The sequence below is a fragment of the Melospiza melodia genome, chromosome 5, assembly GCF_035770615.1.
Source record: "Melospiza melodia melodia isolate bMelMel2 chromosome 5, bMelMel2.pri, whole genome shotgun sequence".
Lineage (NCBI taxonomy): Eukaryota > Metazoa > Chordata > Aves > Passeriformes > Passerellidae > Melospiza > Melospiza melodia.
Window position 1 is genome coordinate 75771723 of NC_086198.1, and position 13595 is coordinate 75785317.

Sequence of the window (13595 nt, forward strand, 5' to 3'; positions counted from 1 at the left end):
GGAAGATGGATCTGAGTGATTCATTACATAACAAAACTCCAGTATCCAAAGAGCAGGTTCCTTTCTGAACATCTAATCAGCTCTATTTTCTGTATATGGACTATCCATAAATTGCCAGCTCAGCCCACAGATGAGCAAAATTTAACTTATACAATAGCAGATGCTAGGGGTTTTTTATTTATTTATTTTTCTTTTTAAGGATTTCACAACCATATAATGTAGAGAAAAATTACTGTCATGCTAAATCTGCTTTCTGATCCCACCCCCCCTACTGCATATTCCTCAAATAAGTTGACACGTATTATTTCAGTAAAATGGTGATGTTACATACGCCTCTGTGTACACAGTGGGATCATAAATTTGAATTATTTCTAGATGCCCTGAGAGCAGGAGAGCATTTGAAAGTATATAAGTTTTAAAGTTCACTCACCCTCAAGTTTTTACTAAATTCAAAGTTCACATGTCAGCTGCACTTTCCTAAACCTGCTCACTGTCTTACAAAGCTATTCCTTGTGTCAGAATCCAGGTGAAGATTACAGGTACTTTCCTGTCACTTATATCCCAGCCTATCAGAGAAAATTGATAGCTGATTTATCAATAACCAACTCATATTACTCAGAGTGAGGCTACTCTGAAACCTGTCATCTTTGGGATGGGATGGGAGAAGAGAAAGAGGATGAGGAAGAGAAGAGAAGGGAAGGGAAGGGAAGGGAAGGGAAGGGAAGGGAAGGGAAGGGAAGGGAAGGGAAGGGAAGGGAAGGGAAGGGAAGGGAAGGGAAGAGAAGAGAAGAGAAGAGAAGAGAAGAGAAGAGAAGAGAAGAGAAGAGAAGAGAAGAGAAGAGAAGAGAAGAGAAGAGAAGAGAAGAGAAGAGAAGAGAAGAGAAGAGAAGAGAAGAGAAGAGAAGAGAAGAGAAGAGAAGAGAAGAGAAGAGAAGAGAAGAGAAGAGAAGAGAAGAGAAGAGAAGAGAAGAGAAGAGAGAAGACAAGACAAGACAAAATATATTTTAATTGGGAGGGAGCAGTATCAACCAACTAATCCCCCTGCCTGACCAATTCAGGGCTGACCAAAAGTTAAAGCATGTTATTTAGGGTATTTTCTTAAGGCTTCTTAAGCACTGCCAGGCTTGGGACAAGAATCACCTCTCTGGGAAGCCTATTCCAGTGTTTGACCAGCCTTTTGGTAAAGAAATGCTTCCCAAAGTCCAATCTAAATCTTCCATGGTGCAGTTTTGCACCATTCCTGCACATCCTATCTCTGGATACCAGCAAGATGGCTCAACACCTTCTTCTCTGCTTCCCCTTAGGAAGCTGCAGAGAGCAATGAGGTCACCCCTCAGCCTCTTTTGCTCCAAATAACACAAACCCAGAGCACTCAGCCTCCCCTCAGAGCACTCCCAGACCTTTCACCAGTTTTGTTGTTCTCTGGACACACTCAGGGACCTGCCTTTGCTTCTTAAATTGTGAGGCCAAGCAAACATCACTCAAGATAAGGCTGTAACAAAGCTGAGCACACATTCACCTCTTTTGCCCAGCTGTCTGTGCTGTGTTTTATGCAGATCTGCTCCCTACAAAAATTCCTTTTAATTACTTTTAACTCTCCCAGCCTTACTCTGCTTTGCTTGTTCTAATTGCTGTATGAGATTAAATTAACATTTCCTGTCAACTTAGATTGTAAACATTGTTTGTATGACTGGTCAAATGAGAGCTGAGGATCTTCCCAAAGAAAAGGTGACATAAAAATGTAGCAGCATTGGCATCTTAAAACAAATCCTCATAATTTTAACAGTAACTCATAAAATACTGTGTCTTTTTCCTGTGGCGATTGTACCAAGTATGTGTCTTATTCCAGACAAACTAGAAGAGAAACTTACCAAGGGCTGCATGTTTCAGCATCTCACAAAAAATGCAATCACTCATAATTCAAATTCAAATATAGTTTTCCAAGCTACACTAATTAAAACTGTTTTGTTTACAGCAGAGAGGAAAAATGAGGATTTTTTCCAAGCCGTTTGCTGAAAACAACTCTCAGGGCAGATTTTCACAAACATTTACATGCCTAAAGACACCTACTGGCATTTTCCACAACTAGGTGCCAGAGTGCTATTAAAACCCAGACAATTATTTGCATTGTTGGGAAATTAAATCCCTCCAAACTCCAGCCCTCCGTCCTGCAGCCCATTACCTTGGAGAAAATTCCATCAGCCAAATATTTGCCTGTAAAACTGTTCCACAGCAGCTTATGAACCTTGCCATTGCCCCACTGAGGCAGCAGTTACAATTGGCAGCAGGTTATCAGGCAGAAGGAGGTACACACACAGCACATTAATGCTTATGCTCAAACTCTGCACTTGAGAGCTTTTTCTCATCACCAAGAGCACTTCTGCCACATTAAAGTCCTTCAAGAACACCTTTCAGAAGTACCAGCCATATCACATTGTCTTGTTCTTCTGGTAATTAATACTTTGTGCTCCTGGTGAAAACAGATCTGACTCTGATAAAATGCTAAATTAAAAATGATCAAATCCTTCATCCTTCTTTTTATCATCAGAAGTTACAAGTTGCATTTATTTCCAAAAGCATGGGAGAATTTGTTTTTTTGGCTTTTTTGATTTTTTTTTGCAAAGAGCTCTATATCTGGACTCATCCCATAGAATCACAAACTGTATTTTAGATCACTCATGCACATGTTTTTTTATGCAAGGTCTGTGAACAAGTACAAGCCTGCTAACAGGACTATGGTTTGATTTCCATTGCCCCTGGTTCACTAGTGGAAGTTGAAGGCACATGATTTTATTTATCTAGGAAAAAAGGTTTCCATTTCTGTGAGCTCCTGTTGTTCCAATGAGAAAATTCCAGTTCTTTCAACAGAAATGTCAAGTGTGTAACTTGACAGGGAGGTACAACCTGCAGGTACTACTGAAACAAAAACCAACCACTTTTTAACAGATGCAACAATTTGGCTTGGCCTCCTGCTTCAGCTCCTGATATAATTTAGTGCATGACAATATAACGTGAATTTTAAAACTAAGTGAAAGTCATCTATTTGTCCTATTCTAGTGAAGTAAAAGTAATTTAAAAGAAACAGAAATTACTATGACATACACAAACACATGTGCACAGAAAACCATGTGCATGCACAGATTCACAGCCCTTCTCAACCTGAAAAAAACCATTTTTTAAAATTGTGATTCCTCTATGAGACCAGCAGCAATCTGATGACCTTTACTATTGTGTCAAATCCTTACCCATGCTACAAGTCCCAGATTTAATGCAAGTAACATTCAGAAAGGCAGCCTTTGTAGAGACCTTGGGTAATTTATTTTCCTGGTAAACAGAATTTTGCAATAAAAATATTTTGTCATGGAAAACACTGCATTTCAATGCATCAGTCCAGGTGGCCTCATCCTAAATATGAAGAGATTTAACCTTGCAAGTCCTCCAGGGGGGATCCTTGAGTGAAGAACTCTGATAACCTGGCCCCAGGAAGTCCAGGCTATTCCAGTTGTACTGAAATTTAAAAAGCAGATCAGCACTGTCCACTTGTCAAAGAAAAACCTTTTAAACTTAGAATCTCATAAAAAGATCTCTTTTCCCTTCAGAAATATGCTAGGTGGATCAACCGAAAAAATACATCTGAACACAGGACAGAGAAGAATGGCAATTGTCAACTCTCAAACACTGGGGTTTTTTTTTATTTGAGAGATTTCTGGTATTTTACATTACTATTGAGGCTACATTCAAATAAATTTGTAGGTTAAATCCTGCCTCAGAAACAAAACCCCACCTCTCATTTTAAGTCACTTATTGAAACCCTCACTGGCACAAAACTTCCACCCACCAATATAAATTATAATCGTATCTAGAAAACAGAATTTGGCTGTAACACTGGATCTTAAGAGGACATTAACAGAAAATCATAATACCCAAGATGTCACTCCTGGCAACTTCTGGAAGCTAAAGCTGATATTTTATCAGAAAAAAATTCCTTTCCTTCTTAAGTACATTTCTTTGTTAGTCTAACATCACTGCTATACATTTTATATAACATTTTATTTAAATAACATTTTATATGAGGACAAAGAAAATATTTACATAGCCAACATGGGGAATTAAGTTTTGAATCATAAACTCTCACTGTACAAAAGCAAGATATGGCAGATTCATGGCTAAACCTATTTTACAAGACAACATCCTGTTGTGCCTCAAGGCTGTAGCATCTCTAGAGATATCATCCTCTTACACAGAACTGGTTTTATGCTACTTAGGGACAGCAAAGAATAATTCAATAAAGTTTTGGATTTAAGGGGGATGATGGTTTTACATTATGAATAGTTTTTGTGACATTAAAGACCCAACTTCGAAAAGCAAATGTTTCTCTTGAATACCTTGGTTTTAAAATATGCTGTGGGAGAAAACTGGGACCTGATTTTCAAAGTGATACATATGTTCAGCTCCAGGAAAATTGCTAAGAATTACAGATACCCAGCAACATGGTTTGAACTAGGCTTTTCAAGAACAGAAACACCCAAATGCCCCTTCACATTACTGTGGTTTATAAACATAATTAAATAACTTGCTTGTGTGCTCTGGTCTGTTTGCAGACACGTGCATCCCTGACACTCCGGCTTTTACATCTGAGAAACTTTAGCCAAACTGCAGGACTTGGTGAGGTATAAAACTGAATTATCCGTAGGTATAGTTGAGCATGTCCATAAAGAAGCACATCAATTGAACAAAACCGTACTTGCAAAAAGAGCTGGCACTGAATTTTCTTGCTTTTGTAGGAGTCCATTAATGTATTAATAGAGGTTTTACATATTTTATACACTCAGATATATACATATATTTTATCAGTAATGTGCGCTTACATACAGACATATGCAAACATATGTGTACACTTACCACACACACTCACATTCCCTTATCTACACACATTCAAGTTCTTTATTTTCAAAGAAAATGCCACCATTTAATAAACACTGAAATTGGTTCCAGGTTCTCCATGATTTTAGAATTATAGAGAAAGATAACTAATTGCCTATGACAAAAAATCTGGACTTTACAACCAAATTAAAACAAAAGGAAAGACCAAACACACCCCTCGTGCTACCAGCTTTCCAACCAGGAATCAAGACATTGGAATGAATCTGGTGTAACTGCAAGGAGCAATGGCAGCAATTTGTGTGAGTGCATTTTTGCAACAAACGTGAATCCTTTGGAAGATGAATTAGGATGGATTTGTGGTGAGCACAAAGTTCTTTCCTGGCCAGGTCACTGCTGAGCTCCTTTCTTCTTGTGCTCCAGCTCCTGCAGGCGCTCCTGCGCGTGCTGCGTGCCCACCTTGTGCGCCGTCTCGGTGGCTGCGATGTCAATCTGGGCGTACCGGGACGATCCACCCCCTGAAACACCACATGGAACCCTGTAAAAGGCTGCACCCCTCACACATTCCTGAGAAAAACAGCTGTTGTGACACTTCCTCCATAGATTTCCTGGACTGTCTTTGTCCAGTCTCAGAGAAAGCTGTGTAAAGGGAGCAAGGTGATAACCACCACTGAAACAAAACACCTCGAAAGCTTTGCTACCTACATATTCTAGCGGCCTGGCTTTCCTCAAACAAGCAAATGAACCATTTGCATGTCTGCCCCAGGTGTGAATCTCCACCCCTATTACTCCCAGTCAATGACAAAATTGAACTTGACTCTCCCACTCCTGGGAGGCTTCCTCACCAAGCTATCAACCAGGAAATCAGCTCCTGCTTTTTGAACAGAAAACTCTTGTGGCAGCTGGCACTGTTCTTTGTCAGGATTAGGCACTCTGTGCATGTTTACCAGAGCAACACCTTCAGCCTCACACAGAATGACACTTCAGCTCATTTTTCTTGGCAGTAGTGAAGACAAGTTAAGTAAAATACTTAAGTATTAAGAGTTGAGCAGTAAAATACTTCTATAAGGCTAGAGGCTGGGAAAACTTTAATATGACAAAATTTAAATATTTGTGGTCATTACAGGCACCTTTAAAGTTACACAATTTGAGACTGGGAGGGTAGTTGACATTTAGGAAAATTTAGAGTCTTTAATTCTTCATTTTTAATGCCTTGGTTCATTGTGTTTAAAATTAAGAGAAAATATTGCTTTTACATTTCAACACAATGGTTGTAGAGAGAACTACATTGAGGTCCAGGAGAAGCTTAGAATTACATAATGAAGAACATAAAAACATTTAAAAGGCAAAAAGCATGGGAAAAGTGCTAGCATTTCAAGTTAATAAAATTGTTGAAATTAGAAGTATAAAAATTAAAGTCTTTATAGCTGAGAAGTATAGATGGAAAACCTATCAATATCAAATGCAAGGAATTAAATACCAGAGTCTGATGAAAGGCTTGCTGTAGCAAGGACTGTATCTCTAAATGACAACAGATAGCAGATGTATTGCATGTTTATGTGCTAATTGCCCAAGTTAAGCAATAGAAGTAAAATATTCAATCCATACAAAATAATTAAAAAGAAAAAAAAACCATAAAAAATGAAATCATTTGTATTCTCTCTGTAGCACTTTCACATGCCCACATGGAGAGCAGACAGAAGAACACTGTGTTCTGTTCTGAATCACTTGCTGCATGGCTCCAGAGCCAGTGTCTTCAGGAGCAAGCCCTGTACACCCACAGCCCTGTTTCTGAAGCCAAGAAAAATGAGGAAAGTGTAGTCCTAATATGCAATGAAAATCTTGAGAACACAAGCAAATTACTGTCTTTCAAACTCCAGAGTTTGAAATGTTCACTTTAGAAGGAGTGCATATACAATCACCTGTCAAAGGGATGCAACATCTTATAGAACTTCATTACTCAAAAATCTTTTTCAAGAAGAGATGCCAATTAAAAAAAAACTGCCTCTGAAACATAAGAGGGTTCAACTCCTCTGTTAGCAGAAGCCTGTGGGTAGATCATGGAATCATTAAGGTTGGAAAAGACCTCCAAATCATTGAGTCCAAGCTTTGACCAAGCACCATCAACTAAGCCACAGCACTGCATGCCACATCAAGTCATTTCTTGAACAGTTCCAGGAATGATGACTCCATCGCTTCCCTGGGAAGCCTGCTCCAATGCTTTTCAGTGACATCCTGTCAGTGAAAAAATTCTTCCTGATGTCCAACCTGAACCTCCCCTTGGGCAGCTTGAGGCCATGTCCTGTCCTGTCACTGTTTCCTGGGAGAAGAGGCCAACCCCCACTTGACTACAGCCTCCTTTCAGGTAGTTGTAGGAGCATTAAGGTCCCCCTTGAGCCTCCTTTCCTCTGGGCTGAACACCCCCAGCTCCCTCATCTGCATCCCGTACGAAATCAGGGTTCCACATACCCATACATTCTGCATATGCTTTGCTGTTTAAAAGTACCACAGACTTCCTTACCTCTTATGCTTGTGCTAGATTCTTGAAGCTCCAGTTCCATGTAGTGAAGCTGTTTTTTGGAAGTAGGGCTGACAGGAATATTAACATAGGTGGCTGTCTCACTGTGGGGTCGATCTGGTGTTGGGACATCAGCTGAATAACCTACAGCCCCTTCTGAAATAAATAACAAGTTACAGCAGGCGCTGTTTGCAGTGATCAATGTTCATACACACAGAAAGCAAACAATGGGCAGCAACAACTCCTCTCGCCAAACAGGACATTCCTCAGTGGTAGATGGGACCTGAGAAAACTACAGCTTCTACTTTAAATATCCTGAGACACTGATCAAGTGTCTCAGGAACTGTGCAGAAGGCCACAGACCACAGACAGACCACAGACAGACCACAGACAGACCACAGACAGACCACAGACAGACCACAGACAGACCACAGACAGACCACAGACAGACCACAGACCCCACAGGGTCTTGCTGAGTTGTGGCAGAAGGCAAACACTGCAGATATTTCTAACAGCAGCACTGCCTTAGGTTAGTAGAGCTTTATGTGAAGTAATTTGTTCTAGGAAGATGTGAATTACTATATCATCTGCAAGACAGAAAGCAAAATCAGTAGAGGTTCTTAAAGCCTGTCCCAAAAACAGGGACTGGAGAACTGTTTCAAGCAAAGGGAAGGCGATCTTGAGGAGACAATGTTGACAGCTTCCCTGTGCAGAATTGAAAAAGATAGGAATAATGAGAGGACATGAAGATATTAAAGGACTTTCACTGCAGAAAAAAATAGTGGGAAAACCCTTCTAAATAGTAAAAATCACAAGAACTTCAGAGGAAATCCCAGAGTTTTCTAGAACTTTCTAAAAAAGACACAGACCAACACCTACTAGGAGAGAGTTCCTATGAAACAATTTTGACTTAAAACCATTTTTTTGTCTACTGGTCGAATTCTCAAGACCTTATCTCGCCCTGCTTTCAATAATTTTAATCTTATCTGCCTGTTCAGTCCAGTTGGAGTCCTTAGCCCTAAAGACCTTCTACTCTCAAGTCAGTTTGAGACAGAGGAGTGCAGAGGGAAAACAGTATTACTTTGAGGTTCTTTTTCATGAAGTTCTCCTCTTAAGCCCTTCCTTAACCTTCCTTATCCCTACTAAGAACTCATATCAAGTCTTTTTTTTGCCCAAAATGCTGCTTTTCCTTTTTTCCCCATTTAGACCCTATTGAGATGTGAACAGAGAGGCAGTAGGATATCAAGGCATTTTAGAGCATAGAGAAAAATTACTTCTTATATCCAGAAAACAGCAGCAGTGAATAACCACTGAGGGAAACTTTTTCATCCTTTTGGAAGTATTATGAGTAGCAGAAATAGCTTATACAATGTTAGGCAACAGTATGGGTATGTTCCAGTATAATGGAATCTCCCCAGGCTTAAGCTGTTTAAATCAAAGGAGTCTACAGTCCAAATACTGGAAAGACTGGAAATTTGGCCAATTTGCCCACAGACTTTAATTTTAAAACATAGGAAAATCCAAAAAGTATACAAATATTTCTCTGTCAGTCAGACTTCAAGTTGTTGTTGCAAAGCAAGATGTTAAGAACAAAATGACAAAATCAATGCAGAAATGAATGCAGAAGGAATTTTTGTATTTTCATCAAACATCATTCTAAGAAATTATTTTCAATTATTGTGTCCAAAGTATTGCAAAGGATTTTGGCCTGATTGAGCAAGAATGGACTCAGAAAAATCATAGCATTGAAAACCCGCATCACAAAATTTAGAAGCTGCAAGCAAGTGACAATTTTGAGTACAGAGTCACAAATAGTTCTGAAGGAAAATATCATTTTTGAAGTATTTCTGTATTCTGTTAAAGTGATGTAACAGAAGTGTTAAGTGAAGCATCCTTAAAGTTAGCTAGCATGAAAACTAGCAAGATCCCCTACAGAACTAAACAGTTAACAGGTTTAAGGAAGCTGAGCATCATACCTGATGCAAACAAGCCAAGGGATTTTCCTGAGAACTAAAATACTACACATGGACAATTAGTAGGGCTTTGTAAAAGAAAAACAAAAGAAACAAATAGGGAAAAAAAAAAAAAAAACATGACCTGGCAACAGTCAAATATTCTTCTCAAAGGAGGAAGAAGAAAAAACACAAAACAAAACAAAAAAGTTATACACAAAAAACTCAAACAAAAACAAACAAACAAAAAAAGCAAAACAGTTGGGCAAACTGGCATGGAAGGAAAGAAAAAGCCTTCTGTAGTTCAGTCAGTGCTGTCTCAATAGAAACTGTGCTTTCTTTGCAAAAATAGGAATACTTGGTTTCCATTTTTCCTCAAAAAACCCAACCAAACAAAAAAAAAATCTTACTAGCAACTGAAAACTGGCTTTTATTTGTTTGAAGAGAAGAATTTATTTAAGAAGCACAGTCAAATGTTCCAACTAATGAAAGCATGGTGCTCAGAGTGAGCCATGGACAGTGCTTGCAGCAGTCCCTTCTGGTTGGACAGAGAAAGATGTTTCCAAGAGGGGTCAGAAGGCAAATACTTGAGAACATTATGAAAGGAGGATTTCAGAGAAGAGCAGACCACAATGGATGGTTACAACATTCTGAAAGAATTCCTAGAATATCATGATTGCTTGAAGAGAAAAGGGGAAACTGTAGGAATCAAGAAAGATGGTCAAGCAAGTAAGAAGAGAAGAGTAAAAGTGAAAATTTAGTGGCCCTCAACTGAGCAGAAAAGGAAGGAAAAGACTATAACTAGGGAGGGAAGAAAAAAGTTATATTTGAAACTGGTGTTGCAGCCTTTCTTTCAGGAAGTGTTAGTTATTCATATTTTCTCCCCAGTATAGGCCCTGTTCTCAGAAATGAGCAATAAATTACACAGAAAGAAAACCAGCACTATAACTACATCTCAAAGATAAGTGTGTGTGTGAGCATGCATGTGAAGCTGACACGTTCAAAGGGCAACACTTCAAAAATTACACTTAGAAGAGATCTCAACAATAAAAAAAAATTTAAAAACAAAAGGAACATGAAAAAAAATCAAGAGGTCTTAGTGACCTCTGCACAAAAATCTGTACTCACCAAGTTCCTCAGAACTAGTTGGAGTTCCAGGTTCTGAAGGAAGTGCTAGCATCTCATACCCACCTTTAGGACCTAGAATACAGGAACACTGTTAATGGCTTTGGATTTAGCAATTTGTGCAATATAATCAAAGCCTATGCTTTTCTGGTTTTGACTTGTAACCTTTTAAACTAAACCATACAGAATATCCTCAGAAAGCATAAACTGTGCCTAGAGCTGACTTTTCTGTGACGATGATGTCAGCATTTCCTTATGAGTGTAACACCAAGGAAATAAAATTTAAGACACTTTTACAACTATTCACACTGAGGGCCACCGAAGTCAACAGCAGTGCATTCTGCTGTACAGCAGTGTGGGAGCAGAGCTGTCTTGCATGCATGAATCAGGGAGCAATGTGTGGGTGATCTTGGGAGCATCTGGAAGACTCTTGTTAAAATTCCACCTCCAGCATGATGGATAACTTCTTGATTTCTGAAAAACCATCGAGAATGCTTAAGCTAGCCCTTCCAAAGACAACTTTGCTTTCCAAGTGCAAACCTCCATCTTTACAAAGAAGTCAGGCTGCACGACATTATTGGTCTTTCCTGAGCAGGAAGCTGAAAAGAGATGCCCACATTTCTTCACAATTTCAGACTCCACTCCAGTTAAAACCAGGCAAGCAAAAATGCTGTGTCCATAGAATGAACATATTGCAATTAATTCTGAATGACAAACACACATATCTATCTGCTGGCAGTGTTTCTATTCTACATTATCATAAAGAAGTATATTTTAAATGTGGTGGGTGTTTTTTCCCAGCATATCATTGTTAGGGTACAGGACTTCTCATGACCTGAGGTGAATTTTTTTGGTGGGTGCCCTTTGTTAAAGTGATGGCAGCATTTCACTACTGTGAATAAGATTACTGCTTATACTCTGTCAGTTATCTCATCTGTCACTGCCTCTTCTAAACTTATCCCATCTGTCAATGCCTTTCTGACAGAAATTCCTCAAAGCAAAAAACCCAAAGAAATACGTAAGCCTTACAATAGGGAATCAAATCATGCATTACCTTTAATATTTTCTGAAGTTTAAAATAATTTCAGTTTAAATTAGTTTCGATTTACATGCAAACACACCTCATAGTTACTTTTACTTACCAGCTTGGAGACTGTGCCCTCTATGCACTTTCAAAGACCCAGAAGCTGCCATGACAGAAGCACCACCTGTTTTCAAAAACAGAGATTAACATTAAATCTGAATTCCTGTTTCATTTTTAGTAGATGTTTCTAAAACATCTAGGCAAAAAATAAAACAAAACACAAAGAATTACAAGTCTTTGTTCTTCATTTAGGCAATTTTTTTTTTTGCTTAGTTCCTTATCCTGAGTTTGTGGCATGAAAATCTAATTTTGTGTTTTCTTTCTTTAGAAAGAAAGGATGCCTTCTATAAAACCTAAGGATGCTGTCCCTCCCTGTTTGTGGTAAGTACTTCCTTCCTCACAGAGAAAGCTGCCTTAAGCTAAGTAAAATGGCAACGAGAACTGAGTTGGGAGATGCCTTTGCAATCCATAATGTCGTTTTAGCAATCACAAAGTTTAAAATGCTCATTAAAATCTGGTCAGAGTGGATCCAAAACCTATCTAAGTGTAATGTGACCTCTGGCTGGGTTTTGGGGTATCCCCGGGTGGCCTCACTGCTCCGGAGAGCGCAGCCTTGTCCAGCACAGCCTGCCCGGGCTCCCAGGCAGTTCCCAGCCACAGGCTACCTCAGCAAGCTCAGCTCTCAGTGAGATCAGCTCTTTGTGATTATCAGCTCATTTGTGATTTCAGCTCTTGGCTTGCTAAGTGCCTTGGGCAGACACAGGGAGAGAGAGGAGAAGGCCGTGTGAGGTTGCACAGGATTGTCTTTATTGGCCTTCTGCGAAGGCCTCAGGGACAGCTCCTCCGCCAAGCTGGGCAAAAGGAGCTCTTTGTATAGGGCACAGGAGTTTTAGGAATTGTCCAGCAGCAAGGGTCAAAAGGGGAGTGAACTATAGTATATAAGCAAGGGTCTGGAGGCAGAAAAAGGGGCTTTTTAGGTCCAGCCATCATGACTGGGCATTTCCTATCTTAGGCTGCTGAACGCCAGGAATGCCTTGCAGGCTCTGTGCCTGCTGCATAAGTGAATGAGAAAACTTCTACACTCCAGCACTCCACCAGCCATGCTCAGACATGGACACAGCAGGCCAGAGGCAAGGGAACACAAGGGATCTGCCCCATGGGGATTGAATCCAGGTTCTTGTGAAACACCCTCCCAGTGTTCCAGCCATGGACACCCCAGGTGGCACAGCCAGCCTCCCTTCCCCGGCCCGAGTCTGGCCAGCAGGAAGCTGCACTGGGGAAATTTGAGGAAACAAAAGCCATCAGCTCAGAAAGCTCCAGGGTGGCATCCCTGCCCTGCAGGGTGGCTTGGCTGCGCACACAAGCTCCTTCTTTGAGCAGCAAGCTCAGCAACATCATCCCCACTGCTGGCTACGGGGTGACCTCACGCCATCCACCCCAAACCTCTGCTGTGTCACTGCGGCCACCTCAGCAGAGCTCAGTGGCATTTCTGTCCTGGCATGAGTAATTGTGAGGGAACTGCGTGTGCAGGAGATGGAGCTGAGCGGGGAGCGGGTGGGAGGCTGTGGGGATGAGTAACCCTGCCCCTGCTGCCATGTGCTGCAGCCTGCTGGGGCTCACATTTAAAATTAACACTTTTCTAAGCTGATGAATAGTCTCTGAGCAGGTGAGACACTGCTCTGCAAATTGTTTTTAAAATAGCGTCCAAAAATTACCACAGCTCTTATGCAACACAAAGAAATTCTGTAAGATAAATATTCTGAAATATCTAAGAAAGCTGCATGGCCTGGGAATCTAAAGAAAATGGCAATTTCTTTTTTTTTCCTCCTGTATAAAGTATACACACAATTTTAATTCCAAACCTAAGGGTTTCCAAGCTTCATCCTAGTTTTATAAAATAAATCTAAAAAGCCACTCATTATTTCACTTAATGAGGACAATGGATTAAAACAATAGAAAAAAAACAATTTCAAAAAGGCACAACTGAACTAAAGCTTTTAGTTTGTTCTCTTTATATACATCCAAGGGTAATCCA

At 40.0% G+C, this 13595-nt stretch overlaps 1 protein-coding gene across 2 annotated transcripts in view; it reads right to left on the reverse strand.

The window, feature by feature from the left end:
• Positions 1 to 3295: 3295 nt before the first annotated feature.
• The window catches only part of DOK7 (docking protein 7), a 59993-nt gene continuing 49693 nt past the window's right edge, over positions 3296 to 13595 (reverse strand). For both annotated transcript variants that reach the window (XM_063157452.1, XM_063157451.1), the window contains exons 9-12: positions 11619 to 11684; positions 10480 to 10551; positions 7403 to 7555; positions 3296 to 5399 (exon numbers count right to left, since the gene is read on the reverse strand). In XM_063157452.1, the coding sequence (XP_063013522.1) occupies positions 5272 to 5399; positions 7403 to 7555; positions 10480 to 10551; positions 11619 to 11684 (419 nt within the window). In that variant the 3' untranslated portion in view covers positions 3296 to 5271. The remainder of the gene's footprint in view (positions 5400 to 7402; positions 7556 to 10479; positions 10552 to 11618; positions 11685 to 13595) is intronic.